This window comes from Onychostruthus taczanowskii, unplaced genomic scaffold (genome assembly GCF_017590055.1).
Source record: "Onychostruthus taczanowskii isolate IOZ18803 unplaced genomic scaffold, ASM1759005v1 scaffold52, whole genome shotgun sequence".
In the NCBI taxonomy this organism is placed as follows: domain Eukaryota; kingdom Metazoa; phylum Chordata; class Aves; order Passeriformes; family Passeridae; genus Onychostruthus; species Onychostruthus taczanowskii.
The window spans coordinates 6208508-6232608 of record NW_024502791.1 but is presented as its reverse complement, the minus strand read 5'-3'; the positions used below and the strand labels follow the sequence as shown (position 1 = coordinate 6232608).

Below are 24101 nucleotides of genomic sequence, written 5' to 3'. Positions count from 1 at the left end.
TCTTTACAATATTAACAGGAAAGCTTTTATAAAATTTTTCCTATCATCACAATCAGGGAATTTATAAAACTACAGAGAAAAAAAAAGAAATTTACACCAAACTGCTCATGATTAAAGCTTAGTCAAGCTTTGTTTAGACATTAGCAATACTGGGAATACTGAAACATCAATCTTACCAGACAGCAACTTTATAGAATAGATGTTAAGCAAACAATTTAATATTAAGAGAGTTTTACAAAAGAAAACAGCAGCCCCAAATATCTTGTGGGGAAAAAAGTGAACACTAAGTGTATCAAACAGGTCATGCTATGTGTATGTCAACATTTCCTCAAAATTAACATGACCTTTACATATGGTTAGGGCTTACAAAATACTGTTCATGGTACTTAAACAAAAAACCCCAGTTGTTTGCCCAACAGATTAGTAGATACAAGAAACTCAGGTCTATAGCATTTAGCTTAACACAGAGAATGACCTTACACTTATACATCCTGTTAACTTTTGTGAACAGTTTGTAGTTCTGTATAGAAAAATGGATCTGACACAGCAGTCCACCAAATGTGAAAACAGGCACATAGAAAAACTTGCACAACACACAAGACTTCCAGACTCTCAAGAGAATTCTTAGGGTTTCTGCAAGATGGAGATTTATTGCCCATTTACAAAGAACAAATGGTAATTACAAGACAAATATGATAATTAAACATACAAGCTCTCAAATTGTACAAAGATAATAATTTCTCATGGTTGATGTGCATAGTTAAAAACAGTGCTAGCTTAAGAGACCTTTGCAAAGATGCAGTGTAATCCCCTGCAGTTACAAGGGGACGTGACTGAACAGGTAAGACACTGATTCACCATTGTGTGTTCTTCGAATTGCCTCTGCCAGAATCATGGAAATGTCAATAAACTGAAAGAAAAATTAAGAAGAAAAATGTGATGGCATGCCAAGAGCAATAAACTACACAGTTTAGAACCATATAAACATTCCATCTACCTTGGTAGCTTTTATTTCTAGAAAGTAATAAAACACTAAAGCTTAGACATTTAATATACACATAAGAACTGCAATAATACCAAATCAAAATTCAAAAATGGAGTAAGAAAGCATTGACTAGGATCACTGAACAGTCATATTCTTGAGTACTTCTGACAAGGCATGTTGTCAAAAAGCCTCACTATTCTTGCCATCAGATGGCAGTGTCTGCTTGACATAAATACAATTTAAAGGAAGCACATCTTTTTAAGTGCTTGCCCTGTTTCAATAAATACCAAATGTTAAGCTTTTCAAAAATCCAGTAATGCATTTAAAACCTCAATCTTTTATGCTTTGCTCCACTGTGTACTAAGGAAAACCTCCAAAAGGGACACGTGACTTTTCAGAACAATTCCATTTGTGCTTTTCAAGAAAAAATAATGTCACCCAAGATTTTTGTGACCTCCTCAACAGAATAACTAAGGTCCTACATGCAAATATTGTATGAATAATATTGAAAAGATAATATTAAAAAAAAGAAAAACCCAGTCAATTTTACATTTGTCACTCTTTCACAATCAAGCATACTCAAGGTGTGGTAAATACCAAATATTTTGAAGTGCCCTATTATATTACCAGAATCCCCTTAAAGCAGTTCTTCTGCATGTTTGCAAAACATTTTGCTAAGACAATGTATTTAAGAGTATTAATTTTGTCTCAAGGCACAAATTCTAGCACCAGTGAGCAGGAAAATACAAATACTGAGATTAAAGGAATGACATAAAAACACCACTGTACCTGTATTTTTGGGCAATGTTTCATTTTCTCCTCTTGGGGGATTGTGTTGGTTACCACAACAGCCTCAAATGATGCATTATTAATCCGAGAGAGGGCAGGACCAGAAAAGATGCCATGAGTCAGAATGGCATAAACTTTAGTAGCTCCAGCAGACATTAACCTGTAGAACACACAAAAATAGCATGCTGTGATGCATGTATACATGCATGGCTATAGATGAAGCTGGATACAAATCTCTAAAATACATTTTACTTACAAAGTCCTACATATAAAATATCTACAAAATAATTCCGATATTTGTATAACCTGAAGAAGTTTGAATTGTCTCAGAAAAATTCCCAACAAAAATTATAATTCAATTAAAAAGTTCTTATTTGCAGCAGTGATACTAATCTACAATGCTGCACTTTTGACCACACCAGCACAACATAAAAATGAACTCCAGTACAAGCTTTCTATCTTAACCAGGCAAAAAATTAAGTAGGTTGGATTGTAGAATTCACAACTCTGTTGTGCCTCCATTATAGTCCACGTTTATTTTCATTTGCAATTCAAACAGTTCTGCTTGGAAGGAGTTTCTGAGGAAGAAGAAATGTTAATGATTAAAGGCTAGCTTACTACAAGGTTGTGGGAAGACATGCTGCTGATCCAAGCACTCAGTGAAGTGATGCATGAGGAGGAAAAAAAAGTATAAATCAAAGAACTAGAACACCTTGTGAATGAGTCAAAATATCCTAATTTAGTTTCTAATGGCCTCAATGCCTCTAGATGCTCAGCTGTGTCCTACCTGCTTCTCTAGCCTTAGAAACAGAGGCCCTGAGGGATGGCATTTTATCAGATCATCAAAAAGGCACAAGAGGAAGCATAAAAGAGAGAAAAAAAAAAAGATGAAACCGCAGAAACATCATCTCATTTTGAATTATTTAATAGAATTTAAGTTTTCTGGTCATTTTCAGCACTACATTTAGTACCTGCAACCTATAAGGTGTATCCATTACAACATGGTGAGTGTGTACCAAGTGTGTCTACTTGAGTTTGTACTTAAGTAAGCTGATTTATTGTATCTGAAAATATGTTCCTTAGTTCATTTCCTTGATATGCATCTAGTTTACTGAGACAAAAATACATATAGGGAGTATTTTGATGCACGAGTCTTATTATACACAAAGTACATCCCACCTGGATTTGACATAAATGAAAAGCACTTGTTCATGCCAAGAACATGACACAAGGCAGCATCACTGAAGCAAAAGTATCTTTCTTAGTGAACACTGCAGATACATTGAAGGTGACTGACAATTTTAGCATTTGGTTTATTTCGTCTCTAGAAATGTACCGCAGGCAAATGAAGAGTGCTTCTTTCAAAACAGGAAAAAAATTAATGTTTTTGACAGGAAATAACTTCCTCTATGCACACGAGTACTAAAAAAATGTTAGCTAGGCAATTTCTGATTTTGATCTGCAAGGGGCACAGCCTAAAGAATACTTTGAGGTATGATGCAGATAGCAAACAACTACATAACATCTCTGCAAAATTTCATCAAATTTCCATGAAAATTGTAAGAAACACAAGGCTATATGTCAGTTTTGACATCCTTTATGTAGGTGCAAACAGCAAGTCTGCAACTAAAGACTGTAAACTTGTGAAATTAACTTTACTTCAAACCACCAAGAACAATGTCTAACTCACTTGTTGCTTTCATACCATTTCCCACAGCAGTCCCCTGTGGAAATTTGCATCACGTAGCTTGTACAGGTATACTTCTCACTGGGTAAAAAACAGGTTAGATGGCTGGACCCAGAAAGTGGTAGTGAATGGAGTTATATCCAGCTGGCAGCCAGTCACTAGTGGGGTTCCCCTTGGGCCAAACCCATTTGACATCTTCATCAGGGATCTGGACAAGCAGACTGGGGGCTCCCTCAATTAGGTTTGCAGGTGACACCAAGCTGGGTGGGAGTGTCAATGTGCCTGAGGGCAGGAAGGCTCTGCAGAGGGATCTGGACAGGCTGGATCAATGGGCTGAGGCCGTTTGTATGAGGTTCAATAAGGCCAAGTCCTAGGTCCTGCACTTTGGTCACAACAACCTCATGAAGTGCTACAGGCTCAGGGAAGAGAAGCTGAAAAGTTGTCTGGTAGAAAAGGACCTGGGGGTGCTGGTTGAGAACCAGATGAACACGAGCTAGCCTTACTACTAACCTGAAAAGAACTGGCATAAAGGCACCTGGAAAACCATAAATAATCCTTTCTACTTAGCACCACTAGAGCCTTAGTTAGGATAGTGGGTCTACATTCACAAGCTCCTCTTCAAGAAGTAGAACAGCTGGAAGGAATCCAGAAGGCATCACAATTGAGCAGAAGTCTACAAACCTTGTGGAAAGACTGAACAAACTGAAGTTACTCAAGTCAAGAGGGAAATGAGTTCAACCAGCTTTCAGACAGAAGACAGGAAAACTTATGCTCACCTCCCCAGATGAAAAGGACACGCTGTTTTATGCTTGAGATGTACAGTGAAAAGTAATATTACATTTGCATTGGACACTATGGTGAAAATACTTTACAGTGTTAAATCCAGTAAAGCTTTGTTAAAGATTGCCTAAGGAGAGTGGAAAGGCTCCATGATGAGGTTCAAGGAGGGAATGATTTCTGAGCTGTTGATTCTGCCTTGGAACTGTAAAGTGCACTAGATGGCCCAAGCCCTTTTCCAGTTATGACATTTTATTTATTCTGTGCTCTTCCTAGGTATAGATCATATATTTCTGTAAATATTTTCTCAGTTTCCTGTTCTCAAGAAGGACACAGCTGAATCACAGAACTGTGACCTGTCAATTCAAGGGTCAGAATGACTTCATAATATAGAGGTCAGGTTGGGTTATAGGCTTTGAGGACAACTGTATTCATCAGCTGTGCAGCGAGTGAGAACACTACAGTGAGACAGATCATAATAACACTTACTTGTCTGCTGCATGACATATTGTGCCACATGTGTCAGCCATATCATCGACAAGAATTGCTACTCTGTCTTTCACATCACCAACCAAGACCATTCTGTCCACTTCATTTGCCTTCTTTCTTTCCTTATGAATGAGAGCAAATTCCACATTCAGTCTGTCAGCAATTGAAGTAACCCTAAGTTACAGGAAGAAATACACCATATGTTTAGAGAACCATTTTAAAAGGAAAAACAGTCATATAAATGCTTTTGTCACAAAACACAGTTTTTGTCTTCTGGCTTTCAAATCACCACAGCAAAAACTTTTTCAAGGAATGAGACAGTTGGAAGCAATCTTAATTCATTGCTAATTATGAACCAGAATGTCTTAAGCTATGCCCCAAAAATTGGTTTTTTAATTGAGTTGACTTTGGTTTTTTGTCATTAAATGCCTGGCTTTGAAAACATTTCAGCTATTCACAAGCTTTTATTAATCTGCTGCAATACCAGTCACACTAGGTAATTTAAAGTAGGGGGAAGTAAATTCTAAGCCTACGGGAATGTGCACTTTTACACTCTAACTGGAAAATACTATTGCAGGGTTTGAAACCAAGCCAAAGGGAGAAAAAACCCAAACAAGTTAACAGTGATTAATAATTCTTTTCACAGTACTTGACTAGTAATCAAGTAGCTTACTTCATTAATAATTCCCATAGCATACATCTGCTTAACAAAGATCTTCTAAAACTCTTCAGGGTGACCTCTGGTGGCCAAACTTCTAATAATAAACTTGTTACAGACTTCTGATTGCTTTCTCCCAGTTTGTTTAAAATAGTAGAGCTCTTAGGTATAAAGAGACAGGAATAAACAATTCCATGTTTTTTTCTAAATGCTAATGCAACCTTTTAGCCTGCCTTTTTAGACTATGTCTAGAATGTTGTTTACAAGATTGTTAGCATGCATGGTTAATAGAGAATACAGTTTTGTTTCTTTACCACTTAAATATGGAAGTTTTAGTTACTGTATTTCAACAAATGGATGATAAACAAAAAAATCCAAATTTTTTGGCATATTTTATGGATAGTGTAATTTCATAGCAAGTCTCAATACTTCAGAGGAATTAAGATATCAATAGAATTTCCATGCCTTATTTCAGTTGCTAGGGAAAAACCAAGTGAGTGGTAAGAAACAAAAGAGAATTCAAGTTTTTTAAATGAGTACAAGAAAATGGATTTATTTTAAATCAATACTTAACAGATTTAAATTTTAAGACAATTCATGTTCAATTTTCACGTTCCATTAATTTTTTATTAGGTTTCATTTTGAAGTTCTACACAGAACTTCATTTTAAGCGGAAAGGCCAAACAATATTATTTACATTTTGTTACTGGAGGTGAAGGAGAAGCTATGCATTTATTGAGAACAACTTCTACCCCTACTTCACTAGAAACTGGTTGGTTGCACTACAACAGAAAGATACTAAAGATAGACTGTACTATCTATATTAAATACAGTAAGAGTGATCTTTGAAAAATAAACTTGTATGATTCATTTGATAATGCAAAAATATTTGGTAGGGGAAAAATGCTGTCTTCTGACTTGAATTCTAAGCAAAGATTGTATTTTGTGTTAAAAACAAAACCAACAAAAAAATCAAATGCAAAAATAAAAGTATTCTGATAGGAACAAACAAAGAAATTTAACTAAGTGATTTTTTAGAATGGTTTCTATGTTCTTCACATCCTTAACTTGATTAATTAAAAAAAAATAATCCAAACAACTAGGAGTTCCACTCAATCTTATTTCCCTAAAAATCATTACAACATGAACACTCACAACAGACTCAAGGACTTCAATTAAAATCAAATTATGACAGTCTTTCACACTTCTCCCCATACTACATTTCAGACATTTAAATTGCTGTGGGCTTACAGGAGCCTTACTTCATTTGTCTTTGTTCCCTCTGCAGCAGCAGCATGAGCAATAAAACCTGAGAATAAGCATTTTGCCTCAATGGCATGCTTTATGACCTCACCAGCCAGTCTGCTTTTGAGCTTTGGCATTGGTTTATGCTCAATCAATACCAAATAAAACAGAGTCTGCTAAATGAATAACACATGCTGTGAATGAAGAAAGCCTCCAATGAACTAAGTTTTCTATTTGTACCCTTTGCCACTCAAACTTTCATTCCCTTTTTCTAGTATTTATAGTGCAAAACTTGGGGTCAGCAGGTTTACATCTGGAACACAATAATGCGGAGAAAAAAGAAATGAGTCCAGCAAGCTCTTACCTAAATGCCAGCAGGTACAGTGAGAATAGGCCATATGCTTTGACAGAGAAGGGAAGCTTAGGCAATTCCAGAGCGAAGCAGGAAGAGGTGCAGCAACTTGACTAAAGAAGCAAGCAGCAGGAAAAATCTCTTCCCTCTGGTGGAGGGATTCAGCTAATGAGGCCATATCCAGGGAGAGAAAAATATCTTCTTTAGAGTATAGAAAGCTCCTGAATGTTTTCAAGCATAAACAGCATTGGAAGAACTAGTTGTTCTCTTTTCACAATACAGTTGGATCCATCAGTGATGTACCCTATATCTCGCACAATTCATAGAGGAATATAGAAGACTAGACAAATTAGATCATTAACAACTAACTACATGTACTTCTAATTGGTTTAGGCTTGTATAGTACCTTTTTGCACCACCTGCATCAGGTGAGACTATGATACAGTTTCTCCACTCTGGAATGTTCTCTTTAATCCACTGCAGGACTGCAGGTTCTGCATACAGGTTATCTACTGGAATGTCAAAGAAACCCTAGTCCAAAAGAGAAAGAGTTTCATGAATATGTGTTTGTATCTTACCTGGAACGAAGACAAAGGGAAAGAATCAAGCCTTTGCCTTTCATGAATGGCAGAGCTTCATTAGTATTTTACACTGGTTTAATTCTGCTTTTCATACTACTGTCAAATGTTGCTGAAGTCAAATAAACATTAAGGTCTTGAAAAATATCACCCAAGAATAGTGAAAAAGGAAACAGGTGTTCTCAATTGATGTAAAAATCAGAAAAGATGATCACCTTCAGGCACTCATGTAAATTCATGCTAGTGAAAAGCTCTCAAAACATCCAGGGAATAATACTCAACTTCCATAAATTTCAACTGCTTGACATTAACAGCAGTATTTCAACATGGGGAGGACTCAAACTAAAATGGAATCCTTGTACAAGTTGTAAAACCAAGCAATCTGGTTTAGACCTTTTTATTTATGTGACAGCCATCTAGCATAATAAGAAATTCTGATTAAATGGAGCGCCAGAACTGAATGATATGGCATTTTCTGTAAAAGATAAGTTCTCTTAAAACAAGGTACACATGAGAATGACAAATTATGTCTGCTCTGTGTCTGAGGCAAAGGTTTTGTGATTTGTTGGATTCAGCAGTAAGCCAGATAAGGGTTGCCAGGCTCCATCTCCACTTCTTTTAAGAAAATATTACACCCTTGGCTGTAACAACAAAACTCTACCTAGGGCAGCACTGCAATCTCTGACAAGGCTAAGATTAAGAGAACTTGCCCCAAGCCAGTATATTTTATATTCTGGAAGCTCTTACATTAGACTTGGCAAATTCTACCAAAGACTCCAATGCACAAATATTTGAAGTAACTGCAAAATCACCCCATAAAATCGAGACTGATCTCTTTCTAAAATTGAGTTTCATTAGAAACAGGTAGCAAGACTTTCTTTGAACCCTCACAGTTCTGTACATAGCCTTTCAAAATTATGACCAAAGCCACAGAGAATTACTATCAGCTTATCACATTAATTCAGTAGAGCTTCTAGGACAGCAGGTAAGAACCAACAGTTACCTGGATCTGAGAAGCATGCAAGTCCATGGTGATGATGTGGTCAGCCCCTGCAACTGACAGCATGTTGGCAACAAGTTTTGCAGAGATTGGTGCACGGCTCTGAGAAATAAAGCACAAACATTTACATTTAAAAAATATTTTGACAGATGCAAAGAATCAGAAGATTAGCTATTTTTTCTTGGTTTTTTCCTTCACAATATTTGGAATCTAGACATGAAAATCTTCAGAATTTCAGTCAAGCTCGCCTGTCAATCTTGTTACTGGGGTTTTGAAACTCAGTAAAGCATTTAGAAAGATCTAAATCAGTTTGCACAGTCTGCCTAATAATGCTTTATATTAAAGAGATAAAATTTGGGATATAGTTTTTCAATACTTGTACTTAAAAGTTTGAGCTAACTTCACTTCTCTACTCCACAGAAACACTCAATTCTATCTTGTTCTAAGAAACATTGCAAAACCCAAAGATCGAAGGCAAAATGAACCCAACTTTTGAGAACACTGCTTTAAAACAATGTTAGTATCAAGCATTTCTTCATAACACAGTAAAGCTTGTAGCAGATCCTTGTTGGCAGGGGTCTTTTACCCTGACCTTTTTTTTTTTTGAATCTATGTTTAATTCCTGGATGCAATTAGGAGTCTAGAACTCCCAAAAGGTACAGGGGAGGATGAAGAAATCCTAAGTAGAAAGAGTGAAATAAAAATCTTATTAGCAAAGTTAATGCCAATGTCAAGAGTTTTTAAAAGCATCAAGGATGCAGACCAAACAAACAAGCAAAAAAAGGAAACTATGACTGAAGGATACCTCACTTTTTTTTAGTTACTCCAAAATTTTTCATTTTTTTAAGCTCTGTAAAAACCTGTGTTTCCCTAGACAGCTTTCTCTACACTAGACAAAAGCTCCTGCTTTCTTTTGCTAATCTTTAAATAAGGCTAATAGCTGGCAATAACATTAGCACGAAGGCAGAACTGCAAGTGAGAGTTTCCATCTCAATATCAGACTGCTTTCTGCTGGCACAGTATTCTCTCCTGCTACGTCTCTTTATCAAACAGCCTCATTTCATCTCCCAGGAACTTCCTCTCCTTCCAGCCCATACACACAATTACAGAGTACCTCTGCTTTCCTTCCATTGGTGCTCAAGGGCATAAGTGACAATGAGCTGTATCACTGACAATTTAGCCTGGATGCTTTTCCATCTGTGTCTTATCAAGAAGCCAATATTTCCATCAAAACTCTTCCTGGTCTAGGTGGACACAGGGCATTTCTCTGTTTTAATCTGCAGATTGATAACACACTTCCAGAATAGAAACTGAGATACTGCAGCCTCATTTTATGGCGAGATCAAGTTTATCACCATCATTACTGAAATTCTTCATTTTGGAAGCCATCCCTTTTGGGTGTTGTGTTTCACAGAACATCACCACCATTTCGTCTGTGTAAGACACACAGAAAGCAGATGCAACAGCCAGCACTTCCCTAGATCTCTGCAATTCAGGTTCATGTCGCTTCCAGAAGAGTTCATCATCATTACTGCTTCAGCACATTTGATTTTCCACTTACTGAGAACAACACTGCTCTTCATTTAAGTTCTGTTCTGCAAGTTGTCCTTTCTGGATATTTCTATTATTAGTGGCAAATTTTTGTTCATGCCATTTGAATTCCTCTTCAGCTCATTTTAGCATCTGACAATTTTAAGCTAGACTTCAAAGTACTCTCAAATCTCTGTCAACATCTAACAAAAAAAATATTAGTATCTACTCTTTTCATTCTGTGGCAGTGTTCTCTTACCAGCTCTTTGCAAAGCTCTAGTTTAAAGCTGGACTAACAGGGAAATCTGAAATGAGAGGTTTGCTCTCCTGTTTGTACTATCTATCTTTCCAAGCTGGACACATTCCTTCATGGGAACCTCATTTAACCTGACCTCATTATTCAGAAACTTGGATTGCAAAGGTAAATGAGAACTCGTGATTTTCCTCATAATGTCATTTGTAAGGTTCCCTTCTGAAGAGAGAGGTAAGAGCGCAGATTCACAGTATTCATTGTTCAATTCCTTGATGCCATTTTAGATTATTTTCAGAATTATTAGTGTGAAATGCAGCATTAGATTATGTACAGAAACTAAATTGTTAAAAAAAAATCACTTGAATTACCAGTGGCAGGGGGAACCCACAAAGCTAATATAAACAACATCACAAGAGTAACTGTGCGAAGGACACATAGCTGAAAGTAAAAGTTGTCCATTAAGATCAAAGCTCTATTGCCTTAAAGCATCTTAGTACATTGTCTTGCTCAATATTCATTACATGCACACTGAACAGAAAAAAAAAATAAATAAAAGAAAAAGAAAGGAAATCAAAGAAAGCCCAAAGATTCATAACTGGAACTTTCACTTCCAAGAAAGCCAGTTGTGAAGTGTATGGATACTGAATGTTCACTAATGTATTACCCAAATTCATAATTTCAAAAATGAGATTTGCTTTGAAGCCTCAGAAATTGACAGCCATTATCTTGAATATCCAAATAATTTTAAAACTAGAATCTAGGGGTTTTCTTGTAGCAATTATTCCACAGGTTTACTGTCATGGCCTAGGTGAAACACAACTGAAATCAAGAAGTGAAACTGAAAATGTTCCTAGTTATACATAATGTAACCCAGGAAGTTTCACCCTCTAAGGCCATATTAATGGAAATGCGTAGTGTTAGATTAAAAAAAAAAAAAGATACCTACCCAACGCTCCACGGACCCCTTCTACAAATCAAAAAAACAAAGTTACATGAGCTGTAGAACACCAAACTCATCTGTCACTGTACTTCTAACTTATCTCTGCAGGACCCTACATAAATGTTTCCTGCCCACAGCTTGGAAGGTTGGCATAATTAGAGGATGCAAAAGTGCAGTTATAGTCAAAGCACAGAAACATCAGAGCTATTTTTAAGTTTAGCTAGCTTGTGCATCAGAAATATTCTACTTTAGGGCAGCATTTGACTGAATCTCAATTAATTTACTGACTTTTTTTTATCATTCGCAGTAAGCCTTTGTTGTCTTTTTTTTTTTTATCTGTTTCTCATTTAAAGATAGTCTAGGTTTAGTGCTAAAATTTTGAGTGCTAAAATTTTCAGAGTAGATTAGATTGTTCAGACAGATTTTTACTACAAGGCCCTTTCCTTACATGACTAAATGAAGAGCACTTTCATTGTTCACAGAAATCATAATTGCACCAGAAGTATGACAAATACATGGTTATTTTAAGTAGCAAGGACTCAGTCTATTTATCTCATAACGAATTAAAGTCACTAACTTAAATCCAAACTAGAAAACAACATCCATGTACTGAAGATTATACTGCTTCAGTTCATAGTCAAGCAAACTACAGCAACGTCTTCCACCACAGAAGAAAATCTGTGTGCGATCATGGGAAGAAAATGGCTGGCACTTTACTGACACTTCAGGCAGCACACAAAGCTTGTGCACTCATGATGGGTCAAAGACCAAGTGATCTGATGCAAGCAGGAGGGAAGATGTCCCTGTCAATAAGCTGCCCAATGTTGACAGCTGTATTATAGCTTATTTTGCAACGTGGAGGTCAACTACCAAGGTTAATTTCCAAAGATGTCAAACATTTTCTCAATTGCAAAACAGAGGGGGAAAAAAACCCCACAAACAACAGCAACAAAAAATATATGCCTACAATTGTGGAACTCAGTGACAAACAGAGAACAGTCTAGAAAAAAAATCCCAAAATCTCCATTAATCAAAATCTCTATTAATCAAAATTGCTTTCCTAGGCTATTCATTTTCAGATGGCATTTCTGAAATACAAAATGCTCCTGCATGGCATGCACTATGCCACCACACTGGGGGGTTAAAATGTCTCTGGAAGTCTGCCACATGAAATTTGGGTACCCTTGACAAGACAATTTAGATGCGTGGAAATTTCAGAATATACTCATCCTTTTCCCACACCAAGAACTTAGAGGATGGTACAGCAGAACTTCCCAACATGAAGCAGGAAATCAAAACATAGTGAGATGCTTTCCATTCTTATCAACAAAATGCTTATTGGTACCCTTTCAAAGTCTTTTGATATAAAGTATTTCAGCCCTTCTGATCAAGGGAAAGCATCATCCACTACAAAACACAGTAAAAATTAAGTACCAAGAGACATAGGCAAAGAATAGGGTCTTACTTTTTAATTCCTGAATTCCATTTTTGGAAGTATAACAAGTAGACTTTCATTGTAGTATTATGGTATTACAGAGCCTGCACTTAAAGAACTAATATACCCGAAAATAAGTTTTTATTTTCTTCTTAGATATCATAGGCTGACTATTACATATTTTGTAATAACTGTTATTATTTTTAGCTTCTCCATTACTTCATTCCTGTTAGGATTTTTATCTAAAAATATAAAGACCAACAGAAGGCTTGCAGAATGGTTTGCTTGATACCCAAATTGAAAGGGCAGTCCATTTACAAGAAGTAGAGAGACAATTTTCCAAAAATACAACCATTGCAATCCAATGCAATCGTTAAAACCAAATCTTTAAAACCAAATTCACATTTCTTATTACTTCTTTTTCAAATGAGCTTAGGTAAAAGTACCATCCCTATAACCTCTCAACGTTGTTTTTTTTTTTTTTTTTTTTGTATATATAGTGAAGTCCAGTTTTCTCTTTTTTAAAATCAGTCTCACTTCCCACAGAGGGTTTGTTACTGTGTTACCAACTTGGCTGAACTGATATATTCATCAGTTATGACAGATAAAATTCAGGAAAAGGGCAATAAAATCAGTAGAGCATTTATGGGGTTTCCATACAATTTCTTGTCTTCATAAATCAAAATAATTATTACAGATAGAATTTTTTTTAATCTGTCTGGCAGCATAAATTTTTTTTAATTTTTAATTTAATAATTTAATTTTTAATTTAATTTTTGTTCTGTATTGTGGATTTTATCAGCTCCTTCCATTTTGCTCTGTTTAACCATCTAGGATAAAACCTACCAACATAATTGTTACAGCATTTTGAATTTAGTATTTAATTCCTTGCTATTAAAATGTTTAAAAAGGTGTTCTCTCCACATGAATAGGGATTAAAAAAGACAAAAAACTTTGAAAAAGCAAGATAAACAATCCCATAAAATGCAGTTTGCTAGCAAAGTACTCTGCAATAGACCACACACATAGAATATATCTACTTTTGCAAAATGGAGGCATGTCATTTATCAAAACACATGCAAAAAAATAATTTCTTGTCTCACTTCATTCCTTGTGGATAAAATAATTGAACATTTTAGCAAGAGAAAAGGATGAGGGGAGGATAAAATCTTTTAAATCACTTAATTGTTTATGAAAATTGTTAATCTCCAAAAATTTAAGTGAGCAAGCTGAACAGAAGCCTTCCAAAATGACACAATTCTTACCTACCTTGTCTTTCTTATCTTGCCTGGCATATGGAAAACATGGAATTACAGCAGTCACTCTGGAGGATGATGCAATCTTGCAAGCGTTGATCATGATGAGCAGTTCCATTAAGTTGTCATTTATTTCTCCACAGCCACTCTGGATAATATACACATCTTCCCCTCTCACACTTTCACCAATCTCTACACTGAAAGAGCAGGAGATGATAATTTCAACACTTAAATTACTGGAAAGGCATGACTAAATTTTTTTTTTTTTAAATCCCGTTGTGTTTTAACAAACTACCATGGGTCTTCTGTAAATTTCCCATTTAGAGTAGGATTATTTTTACAGTGATTTCTCTAACAGCCTCCTTGACAATTTCAATATAAGTCAGTATGGTCTTCTTCAGGTCAGCACCAACCAACAGCTATAAAATCTACACCATGATGTCCAAGTAAAGTGTTTTTAAAAGACGAAAATCTTGCAGAAAAGCTAAGAAGGCTGCTAATCAACAGCTTACCATGGCTCAACTCTCATGTTGTGTCAGTTGTTCTATTTCCTCTGATTGTGCTTACATGCTTTGGTTCCTTATGTCAGTATCTAAGTTTTTTTGTTCTTCCACAGATTTCAAGACAAATTTTGAGTTCAATCACTGCTCACACCACAGAATTCAAAAATTAAATTGAACTTAAAAACAAACAGAAAAAATAAATCTGCTGAATGCATAGTTCTTTCTCAATTCTAGATCTAAGCAAAAGACACCTACTGCTGAACCGCACTAAATTTTCACCTATTACTCCAAAAATGACATACAAATATAACAGAAAACCTTAGTTTTTCCCTAAATTCATGTACAATGTACACAAAACATACAGACTTCCTAAATAATTAAGTGCTCAGATCTTACAAACCCATGCTCTACTATGCTAGTCTCAGATATTAAATGCTAGAACATATTGAACCCTTATTTAAAAGGTTGTATCTTTACCTAAGACACAAATAAGCAGAAGTTTGACTGGAAACCATCCAAATAGCCCAGATGTGGGTAGAATAATTTCTCTAATTCAATGCCTTCAATGCTGAGGCTTGCTCTAGTCAAACACAGTCCTAACAAGTTTTGTTTATCAGCTCTCAGGGCACCATGCAAGACTCATGAGCTTTCTACAGAAAGGAATTTACTGCTTTTGACCATCTTAATGATAAGCACACATTTGATTTATCACTATCAAGATAGTTGAGTACATGCTCTCAGCTGCCCTATTTGAGTTCTCTGCAGCCCCAAACAAACTATATAAAGATCCTGTATTAATTTTTCTCCTCAAATGAATACAATTTTTTGCCTAAGTACGCTACTAGCAGGATTTCTTAAGGTCAAAAGAAAGCAAATCATCAAACATCAGGTCTCTGGAAAGACAGAGGTGGTCAGGGACAGCATCATCTGCAGATATGTCAGAAAACCTTTGGGAGGCTTTCACCATTCCACAAAGACACAATTTTTTAGTCACAGAATTGTTATTTCCCTCTCTAAGTTTTTGATCAATGAAATAAGGCTATTCAGAGAATTCTGTTTTGACTGAAATATTTTCTTTGTTTGTTTCCCTCTTTGAAGCTGGACAAGTTTTGGTCAACATAACATTTTTTCAGCAAGATACTAAGTGGAGTACATGATTGGAAAAAGCTAGCCAGGCTTAAGTAGGAGCCCTCCTGAACACAAACCCAGCTCCATGTGAAGAATCTACTCACAAGCTTACAGATGTGGCTGCAATCATTATTACAGCTTTGTGGTTATCGTGAGGGCTTAAAAAAAATTCTAATTGCACTCTGACTCAGCAGTTACACAGACCTGCTTTATAATGAGTTTTGTCTCACACCACACCTTTGGAATATGCCCAAAGAAAAATTATTTTATTACTTAGGGGGAACAAAAAAAGGAACAGCTAATTTAAACATTACATACTAGGAAAAAAATTGGCTGAGTGACAAAAGTATATGATCTTAATGTTCACTATATACTGAAAGAACACTTGGGAGTTGTTTTACTCTTTTTAAAAACTGTCTCTTCTATGCACATCATTAAAAAAATAACAGTTTTCACAAGGTCAAGGAATATACTTTCAGATAAATATAGGTCCGGTTAACATTGTGTACCTGATGCGATGATTTTTCCATTGTCATTAATTATATTTTTTTCTTATGATCTTGGGCTACCAATCAACTTGTAAACAACTTAGAAATCAAACATGTTACTTCTTTCTCTCTTAGTGCATTTGAAAAAGAAGCGTAGCTATGTTTTTAAGGCTAGAATGACATACTTGTCACACAGAAATGTGAGCAGTCACATTTCCCAGTCAACAAGACAGAGCTGTGCAACAGATCAGTATCTCTTACTATCTACCTTTCCAAAGACTGGTGTTGAGGTATTGTGTGGACTCAACCAACAGATACACACAGAGCTGCCTATTTCTCCTTCTCCAAGCCCGAGAGTGAAAGATAACCAGTCATTGTGTTGCAAGTGTTCCATCAGATACAGCCTGGACTAACCACACTGGTGGGCTCGTGGGGGTTTGGGTGGGTGGTGGCTTCTTTTTTTTTTTTTTTGGGTTTTTTTTTTTTCTTTTTTTTTTTTTTTCTTTTTTTTCTTTTTTTTTTTTTTTGTTGTTGTTGTTGTTATTGTTGTTTTTGTTTGGTTTTTTTCTGGAGGGAGGATGGGGAATTGTCAGTTAGGGTTTGTTTTGGTTTGTGTTTTTTTGCCCCATCCCTTTCTCTTTTTTTCATATTCAGGCAACCAATAAAAGACTACACTATAGAATCAGGTATTTGAATGTTGTATTTCAAATATCTATTAGACAACACTAAGCTAACTGCAGTCACACTCTGTGACAGTTATCTTATTAACATTGCTACTAAATTCCCCCATCTATATCATGACCTTATTAACTGTTTACGAGGTTATTTAAACAATTTCACATAGTCAGGACACAGAGGAAGGACACAAAAACAAGCTCTTGCCTCAAGATTACAAGCTCTGTTTGTTTTATGCAATTTAATCAAATTCAGCTATTTGGTAACAGTTTAAATAAATTTCTGTTCAAGAAGAGTCAACAGAACCTGTACATTAAAAGCCCTGACACCACATAATTTTGTTTAAAAGGGAAATTTACAAAAATCAATACCAAACAAAAGTAATTAACTCTGAGCCAGTTGCTTGGCATCCAGAAGCACAAGGCTCTAGCTGGGAAAGATACACATAAGACAGGACATGATGAATACCAAGTTTAAGTGTTGGTATCTGCCTTCAACTTGCACAGGCTGATTTGAGTGTTCCAATTAATAAGTACAAACTTGGACAGACTAACAACCATGAATTAAGGATACAGCATAAAACCCACTTAGGTTACAAACATATTTCAGTGGCTAAAGCATCCATTAAGAAAAAATCAGAATCAGGAGTAATAGCAGATTGAGATCCTTTTGAGCTAGATTTATAGTGCAGTCCCAGCTGAACTTAGTGATGGGAATTACGAATTTGTATGTCCTAACTAAAAACCAAGCAGCTGTGGGGAAACAGGGAATTAAGTATGTAGAGCCAGACTACAAAGGTAAATAGTAAATAATGTAAATACATAACTAGGATGTACAAATTATACACTTAAAAGGGCTCGATGTATTTTTAAAAATAATTACAGCAGTTTAAATTGCTAGCCATGCTTATAAAAAGTAAGGTCCCTCAAGCAAATTAGATGCAAATAAAGTAGATATGTACTTCAGGCCAGTCCAACACCCAGAGAAGAGGCCAAAAATGAAGGTCTAGAGTCCTCATACAGTGTGCAAATGAATCGATAACTCAAAAGTGATCAAACAAATCCACATGCTGAGTTTGCAACTCATTGAAACTCAGCCAATGGCAAGCACTGAGCAGCAGGGTGTGTTTGACCTCTTACCTTTGGGAACACATTTCCCAGAGTAAAGTCTTTCAACCCACGAGTTTCAACTTACTGGGCAAATATTTCAGCTGATGTGATGTAACATAATAAAGTGGGTGCCAGCAAAGCCCAAAGCAACAAAAAAACACTAAAAATGCCAGAGTTGGCTTTAAGGCTACAGGGATCCCATATCTCCTGGCACCCATTGTGTCCCCTCAGCTCTAGGCTTTTCCACTCTGACTAATAGTTCCAAGACAACCCCCCACAATATCGCCATTAACAATTGCCCAGCTCTAATGCAGAGCACTGGTATGACAAACAGCAGAAGATAGGAAATATCTTGTTACCCTCCACCCTGGCACACAGCCTGCCACAGCAAGAGGAAAACACCTTTTCTTGAGCAAGTTTGGGTTTAACAACATGTCACCCAAAAACCACCCCCAAAAAATTGGAAACAAATGTCTAACAAGCCTGAACATGTGCAAAAACTCTTCGAAGGCTGAGTACCAAACTCTGCACCTCAGGACACCTGGGACTGTCAGCCATTATCTACATGTATCACGGGTTTTGTTTGGCTTGCCTTTTTTTTTCTTTGGAGGAGGGGTTGGTGGTGTTGTGGTTTTTATGGTTTTGTTTGAGTTTTTTGAGGGTGGGGGCTGTTTTTTAATTTCAAGTATTTATCATCTACACAAAGATAAAAGTGCACCTTATATGGGAAGGTCAAATAAGTGGAAGTCTCAAACCAAAAGCTTTAAAGGATTTGGGTCCTTTTCCAATTCAAAGAAATGAACAGTGCAATAAATGGCCATATTTGCTGTGTCTTCAATTTCCTGTACAAACAAAACACTGTTGTGGCTTTAACACACAGTATGCAGTCCAAAAACAATTTTCACCTTCTCCAGCCAAGCTGGTAAAATCTGTTTCTCCAACCACCTCTAGCTCATGACAGTGTAAGCAAGCTGGGAGAGAGGGAAACTGCTGCACCCCCTGAGAGGCAGACCACAACCAGCCCAGCTGGGAATCACCTGCTCAGCAGCTGGGCAGTATGAAGAAACACTTCACATCATCGTGTGTCCCTGGTCTCTACTGTCTTCAGCTGCTCTAACACCAGTTTGTGACCTGAGCTTGCTCATTCCATGGTTAGGGATCTGCAAACACCAAAGCATCTACTCAGTGAGGGTGATACAGCTCATGGCTCCACACCAGCTGAACACAAAGGAGCCAGGTTACATGAGATGCAGTGGAATTATGTCCCATTTGAGACAACTGCAGTACAAGGATGCTGATGGGGAGGTAAGAAGGAAGTCTTAAAGCCAGGTACAAATTGTAAATCCCCAAGGACATAAATTTCCAGGTTTGCTCTTCATTTTTTCAGTTACTTTCTTCATGGAACAAACTGGGTTCATTTTGCCACTTTTTGTGAAATACAGACTCAAACCCATCCTGGATTCTCCAGGGAAACATCAGATACTTTTTCCTAACTTCCAAGATCAAATATCAGCCAGTTTAATTTACTCAGAAAAAAAGTGGCTCTCATATCAACAGCACAGCTTTTCCCATACAGCAGACAATGTCCCTTTGCAGTCACTCCATATTTCCTTCTGCAAAAGCTAAATGACATTCACTTTAATTTGATGTTTCTGAAACAGTCCAACTTCAGCCGTTGAATAAGGCTGTGGGGGTAGGAAGCCTTCAAACTCACATGCACCAGGCAGGACTTCAATTCCTTTCCTCTTGCTTTAAGAAAATCTACAAGACTCACTTCAGCCAGTGAATCTGACAGCAAGAAGCCAGGAACCTCACAGGAATGGGTGGCAGCACTAATCATCTTTCACCAGGAAAAATGTGTGCAAAAGAATCCCATCTATGAGTAGTTTCTCCATTTTGAGAATAACAAGTATATCAAGGGCAGAGTTAAAATAAATAGTCTTTAGAGAAGGAAGAATACCCTATCTTGTAAGAAAATAAAATTATTTACAAAGTGAAAATTTTAATAATATCTTTCAATTGACTCACCAAAAATATCTGCACTGGGGTTTAATTGTACAGCAACTCTAATTAAATGCCACCTCAGTGTATTTGAAGACAATTTTGCAAAAAGCTTCAGAGTGTTTAATATCTGTATGCATCATGTTGACTGACATGCCAGTCAAACAGTTTCATGATGCTGAGGCTACAACAGCCATTCCTGTTCAAGGACTTCCATTCCTTTCTTTTTCTTTCAGCCTCAAAACTGCTGATGACAGTTGGTTTGTGGGGTTTGAAGAAGATAAACTGACTAGGTCCCCACTGCAGTCCTTATCCTTTTGCCAGATAAATAAGTTGGTGCCACCCAAGCTCCTACCGTGCCACTGTGGCTGGCACTTAACTGACACACAGGCTATGCACACTAACCGAGTTATCATCCACAACCAGAGTTTATTGAGGAGCTCTGGTGCTGCATTTGGTAGGGTTGCCTGACTTTAGTAGCCAGTTGAAGGAAAGCATTTCCATACAGTTTAAAGGGAAGGGGGGAAAAAATGGAGCAGTGATTGAGTCTGGCAATTTCCCCCACTTTCTCAGCACAGGCTTTACATTACCAGCTACAGAACCTGAAAGAATATTGATTGCCTAAATCAGAAGAGGACTGTGAAACTGTTGCTAGATACACCAGTCTCTGTACAGATAAAAATGAGAACATTTTAACTGTTCTGGAGCTGTAAACATACAGGCACTGTCTGTTTAGCCACAGCGCTTGTCAATGGTGGTCCTATCCCTGGCTAACCTCAGCATCAGTTTCTCAAACCCACTTACAGCTGCTGAGAACTGGGAATGAAACCTAAAGGCTGTTTGACTTGAAATATAATGCAAAATATTTAATAACTCTTCCCTCCACTCTATTCTGCAAGCCAGACTAATTACAACTCTCAAGTGAAAGTCTTCCAGCTAGGACTTTTTGCAAGGATTTAAGCCCAGGACTGCACACAGTTGTCAATTTACCCATCATTTATATTTAAGAGAATGCAAAAAATAGCAAAACAGAGTTTTGAACAAAAGGTAAATCTTCTCTGCAACTTGCTGACTTAACAGATCTGACAAAACAAGAGTTTGACCCTCAGGCCCAGGCTTATCTGTTTGCATGAGGGGATTGCTGGAGTGCCACTGGAAGGTTTAAGGTTCTTTGAGCTTTTTAACTATCAGGTTTTAGTATTCTGCAATACTGCAAGTGTATTTCATAATGCCAATACACTTGTTTATAAATTTAAAAATGGAAGAAAAAATTTTAAAAAGCACTGTGCTGGAGTCACTGTATATAGGAAGAAATATTTTTTTGCTTACATACACACACAAATTAAGAGTATAGAAAGACTGAAAATACAGATCCTCAGGAAAGAACCCCTCTGCATAAGTATCAACTTTACTGGTAGCTTAATTTCCAAAACATTGTTGAGGAATTCTCTTACTATTCTTGCTGGGGATTTCTTTATTAAGAACATTAGTCTAGAAAACTGGAAAGTCAACATCCTTAAGTAAGTTGCTAATAATATTGAAAAAATGACTTGAAATATTATATAGTGGATACAACTTTACTTGCTGAAGGGGAAACAAGGAATTCAGATTAGACTCTCAAGAGAAGGAAGTTGTAAAAAAAAACCAAAAAAACCCAAATAAAATCCAAACACTTAAAAGTTTAAAATATTAAGCCATATTAGTTCAGGGAATAAAATAAAAAAGATAATGTCAGTCTTGCCATATTGCAACAGAAGCAACCAGAAATAATGTTTCTAATAAATACGTTTTGCATATGTGTACATCGCTACGTGCCTAAAAAAATAAACTGGCACTACTGGATTAGCCAAACCACTGATATACTCAGTCACCACTGCTTTCTTTTTAATGGTAGAGAGACTATCCCATACCTGGAAAAATAGGTGCATCCTGAGGCCCAGAATTTAATTAACTTATAAAACAAATATGCAAATTGTGGAGATAAATTTCTACCTTGAACAAAATCCAAATTAATTTAGTTCTGCTGTTTGCTATGTTTCAAGCACAGATTAAGATAAGTGTCTCTGGAGAAGAAACATTAAAAAAAAATTAGACAGGTTAGCAAGGAAGTCATGCAACCAAATACACAAGTTAAGTTTTATCATGCAGAATGGAGATCAAAGAGCAATAAAGTGAGTATGGGGCTGGAAAGAATTGAGAGAAGATTTGATCAGGAATGAATAGAAGAGTTAGAGTGTGCAAACATTAGATTGCATAAACACCAATGGAAGAGGGTTTATAGTAATGCCAGTGAGCATAACTAGAACAAGAACAACTGCACTGAGAATGCAAAAATGTAGACAGAAAAGGAAAAGCTTTGTGGGAGCAATTTTAGAACACATATTAATCTTTCAAAGGAAGCAAAGAAAACATGCTTTTTCAGGAGATTCAGAAAAAGAACAGATAAAAATAAACACACAAGAACCTCAGAGACTAGCCAGCTATTTAACAGCAGGAACTTGTGTTTCAGAATCAGCTGGCAGCCTAGCTCACATACCTATACAGAGAAGAAGTTGCAGTCTTACCAGCTCATGGGGTGAACATACCACTGCCACCTCAATTTAAAATTCTTCATTAAAACTGAACAAATTAAATAGTGGGTCAGAAAGGTAAGATGACACGCTAGTAAAGAGAGGCAATATTGCTAGAAAAAGCACTGGCAAGCACATTCCCAGACTCCAGGTGAGCACGCTGTCCTCATGGTTTCACACAGGATTTTTTTTGCACTGTTACCAGTTACTTTCAGTGTTTGGCTGGCTAGGAATCTGGTATGACTGCACTTTCAGGAGCAAGCCAAGGCCATCGCAACAACCTGTATCACACTCATGCATGACCATCAGTCTTGGACTAGGGAGTGGAGCCTTACAGGAGCTGCAACGGGTCCACCACACACACACACACCTGGCTGCTAATGCAAAATAAAGACCAGTTGCAACAAATTCTGCAAGTGTAATTTGACTTAGATGCTTTTTAAAATCTAATTCAGCACCCTGTTTTTATATCTGCCTGTATGCAGACCTACTTACAAAACTGCATGGCATACTGTAGTTTATAAGACTATTTTTTTATCTTTCGGTAGATAAAGCTGATCAGCTGTGCAGTTAGTTATCTGCGAGCGGCGGGATGCACCTGACGCCGCACACACGGGGCTGCCTGTGCAAACACCATTCCCACCGCACAGGAGGGAGGATGCTCTTCACCTGGCCAAGGCTGTGCCAGCCTTCCTCCGGCCAAGGAGATCCCGAGCTGGGCGGGCACAAGCCAGCCGGGACACCTGCGGTGCGGTGCCCGTGCTCCGCAGGTAGGGGAAGGGAGGGGGCACAACCAGGAACGACTGCCGGGCAGGACACACCGCGCCAGGCGGGGCTCCCGCGGCTGCACCTGCACCGAGCCATCCCTTCGCGGGTCGCTCGGGATGCGAGCCGCCCTGGCAGGACCCGCCGCCAGCCCGGGTGACACCGGAGCGGGACCGGCCGCCAGCCCGGGTGACAGCGGAGCGGGTGACACCGGAGCGAGACCGGCCGCCAGCCCGGGTGACACCGGAGCGGGACCGGCCGCCAGCCCGGGTGACACCGGAGCGGGACCGGCCGCCAGCCCGGGTGACACCGGAGCGGGACCGGCCGCCAGCCCGGGTGACAGCGGGGCGGGTCCCGCCGCTGCAGCCGCCGGGCGCGGGGGTGTGTCCGGGGTGCGCCCGTGACGCCAGCGGGGCGTGGGAACGGGACAGGCGGCGAGGGCCGGGGCAGAGGCACGCACCTGGTCTCCTGGTTGCTGAACTTCTTGGTGACCACCTTGCCCAGCTCCAGCCCGAGCCGGTCCGCCACCCGCTGGGACAGGTCGTGGTGGGAGCTGCCGCTGAAGAGCACAATGTTCGGCATGGCGGGGGCGAGCGCGGCGGGCGGGCGGGCGAGGTCGGGGCTGCGGCGAGAGCGGCAGAGGAGCGCGGGGAGCGCGGTGCGGGGTCAAATAGCGCGGAGCGGGCCCTCCCCGCCCCCGGGAGCGGGAGGGACCGGGGCGGGGCGAGCCGGGGGCGCCGCGGGGCACAGGTGGGGCCGGGCGCCCTTCGCGGGGGTGGCTGCCACCGCCTTCTCCTCCTCCGCGTGCCGAGCCCGGCGCGGCCCGTGCCCCCAGCCGCCGCTGGAGCAGCGCTCGGGCCGCTCCTCAGGCGGGCAGGGCTCCCGCAC

At 38.5% G+C, this 24101-nt stretch overlaps 1 protein-coding gene across 3 annotated transcripts; it reads right to left on the bottom strand.

Annotated features, from left to right (window-relative positions):
- Nucleotides 1-630: 630 nt before the first annotated feature.
- On the bottom strand, nucleotides 631-23834 carry PRPS2 (phosphoribosyl pyrophosphate synthetase 2). Of its 3 annotated transcripts, none has more exons than XM_041416466.1 (8): nucleotides 23674-23834; nucleotides 13988-14171; nucleotides 11290-11310; nucleotides 8564-8662; nucleotides 7389-7513; nucleotides 4728-4901; nucleotides 1775-1934; nucleotides 631-910 (listed from the first exon to the last, which is right to left on the bottom strand). In XM_041416466.1, exons 1-8 carry the CDS (start codon nucleotides 23793-23795, stop codon nucleotides 818-820), a joined length of 978 nt encoding a protein of 325 aa, XP_041272400.1. In that variant the 5' UTR covers nucleotides 23796-23834; the 3' UTR covers nucleotides 631-817. The 3 variants fall into 3 exon arrangements, with proteins under 3 accessions (XP_041272400.1, XP_041272404.1, XP_041272401.1); XM_041416470.1 differs by having other exon boundaries at nucleotides 13988-14166; nucleotides 23674-23764; XM_041416467.1 differs by lacking the exon at nucleotides 11290-11310.
- Between the last annotated feature and the right edge of the window lie 267 nt (nucleotides 23835-24101).

What these genes read in the sequence shown, in the direction of transcription:
- PRPS2 (XM_041416466.1), bottom strand. Translation starts at nt 23,795, where the DNA reads ATGCCGAACATTGTGCTCTTCAGCGGCAGCTCCCACCACGACCTGTCC. An exon ending in TTCAGCAACCAGGAGACCAG is followed by an intron (nt 14,172 to 23,673) that starts GTGCGTGCCTCT and finishes CTGCTCTTTCAG; the next exon opens with TGTAGAGATTGGTGAAAGTG. An exon ending in GGCAAGATAAGAAAGACAAG is followed by an intron (nt 11,311 to 13,987) that starts GTAGGTAAGAAT and finishes TTTGATTTGTAG; the next exon opens with AAGGGGTCCGTGGAGCGTTG.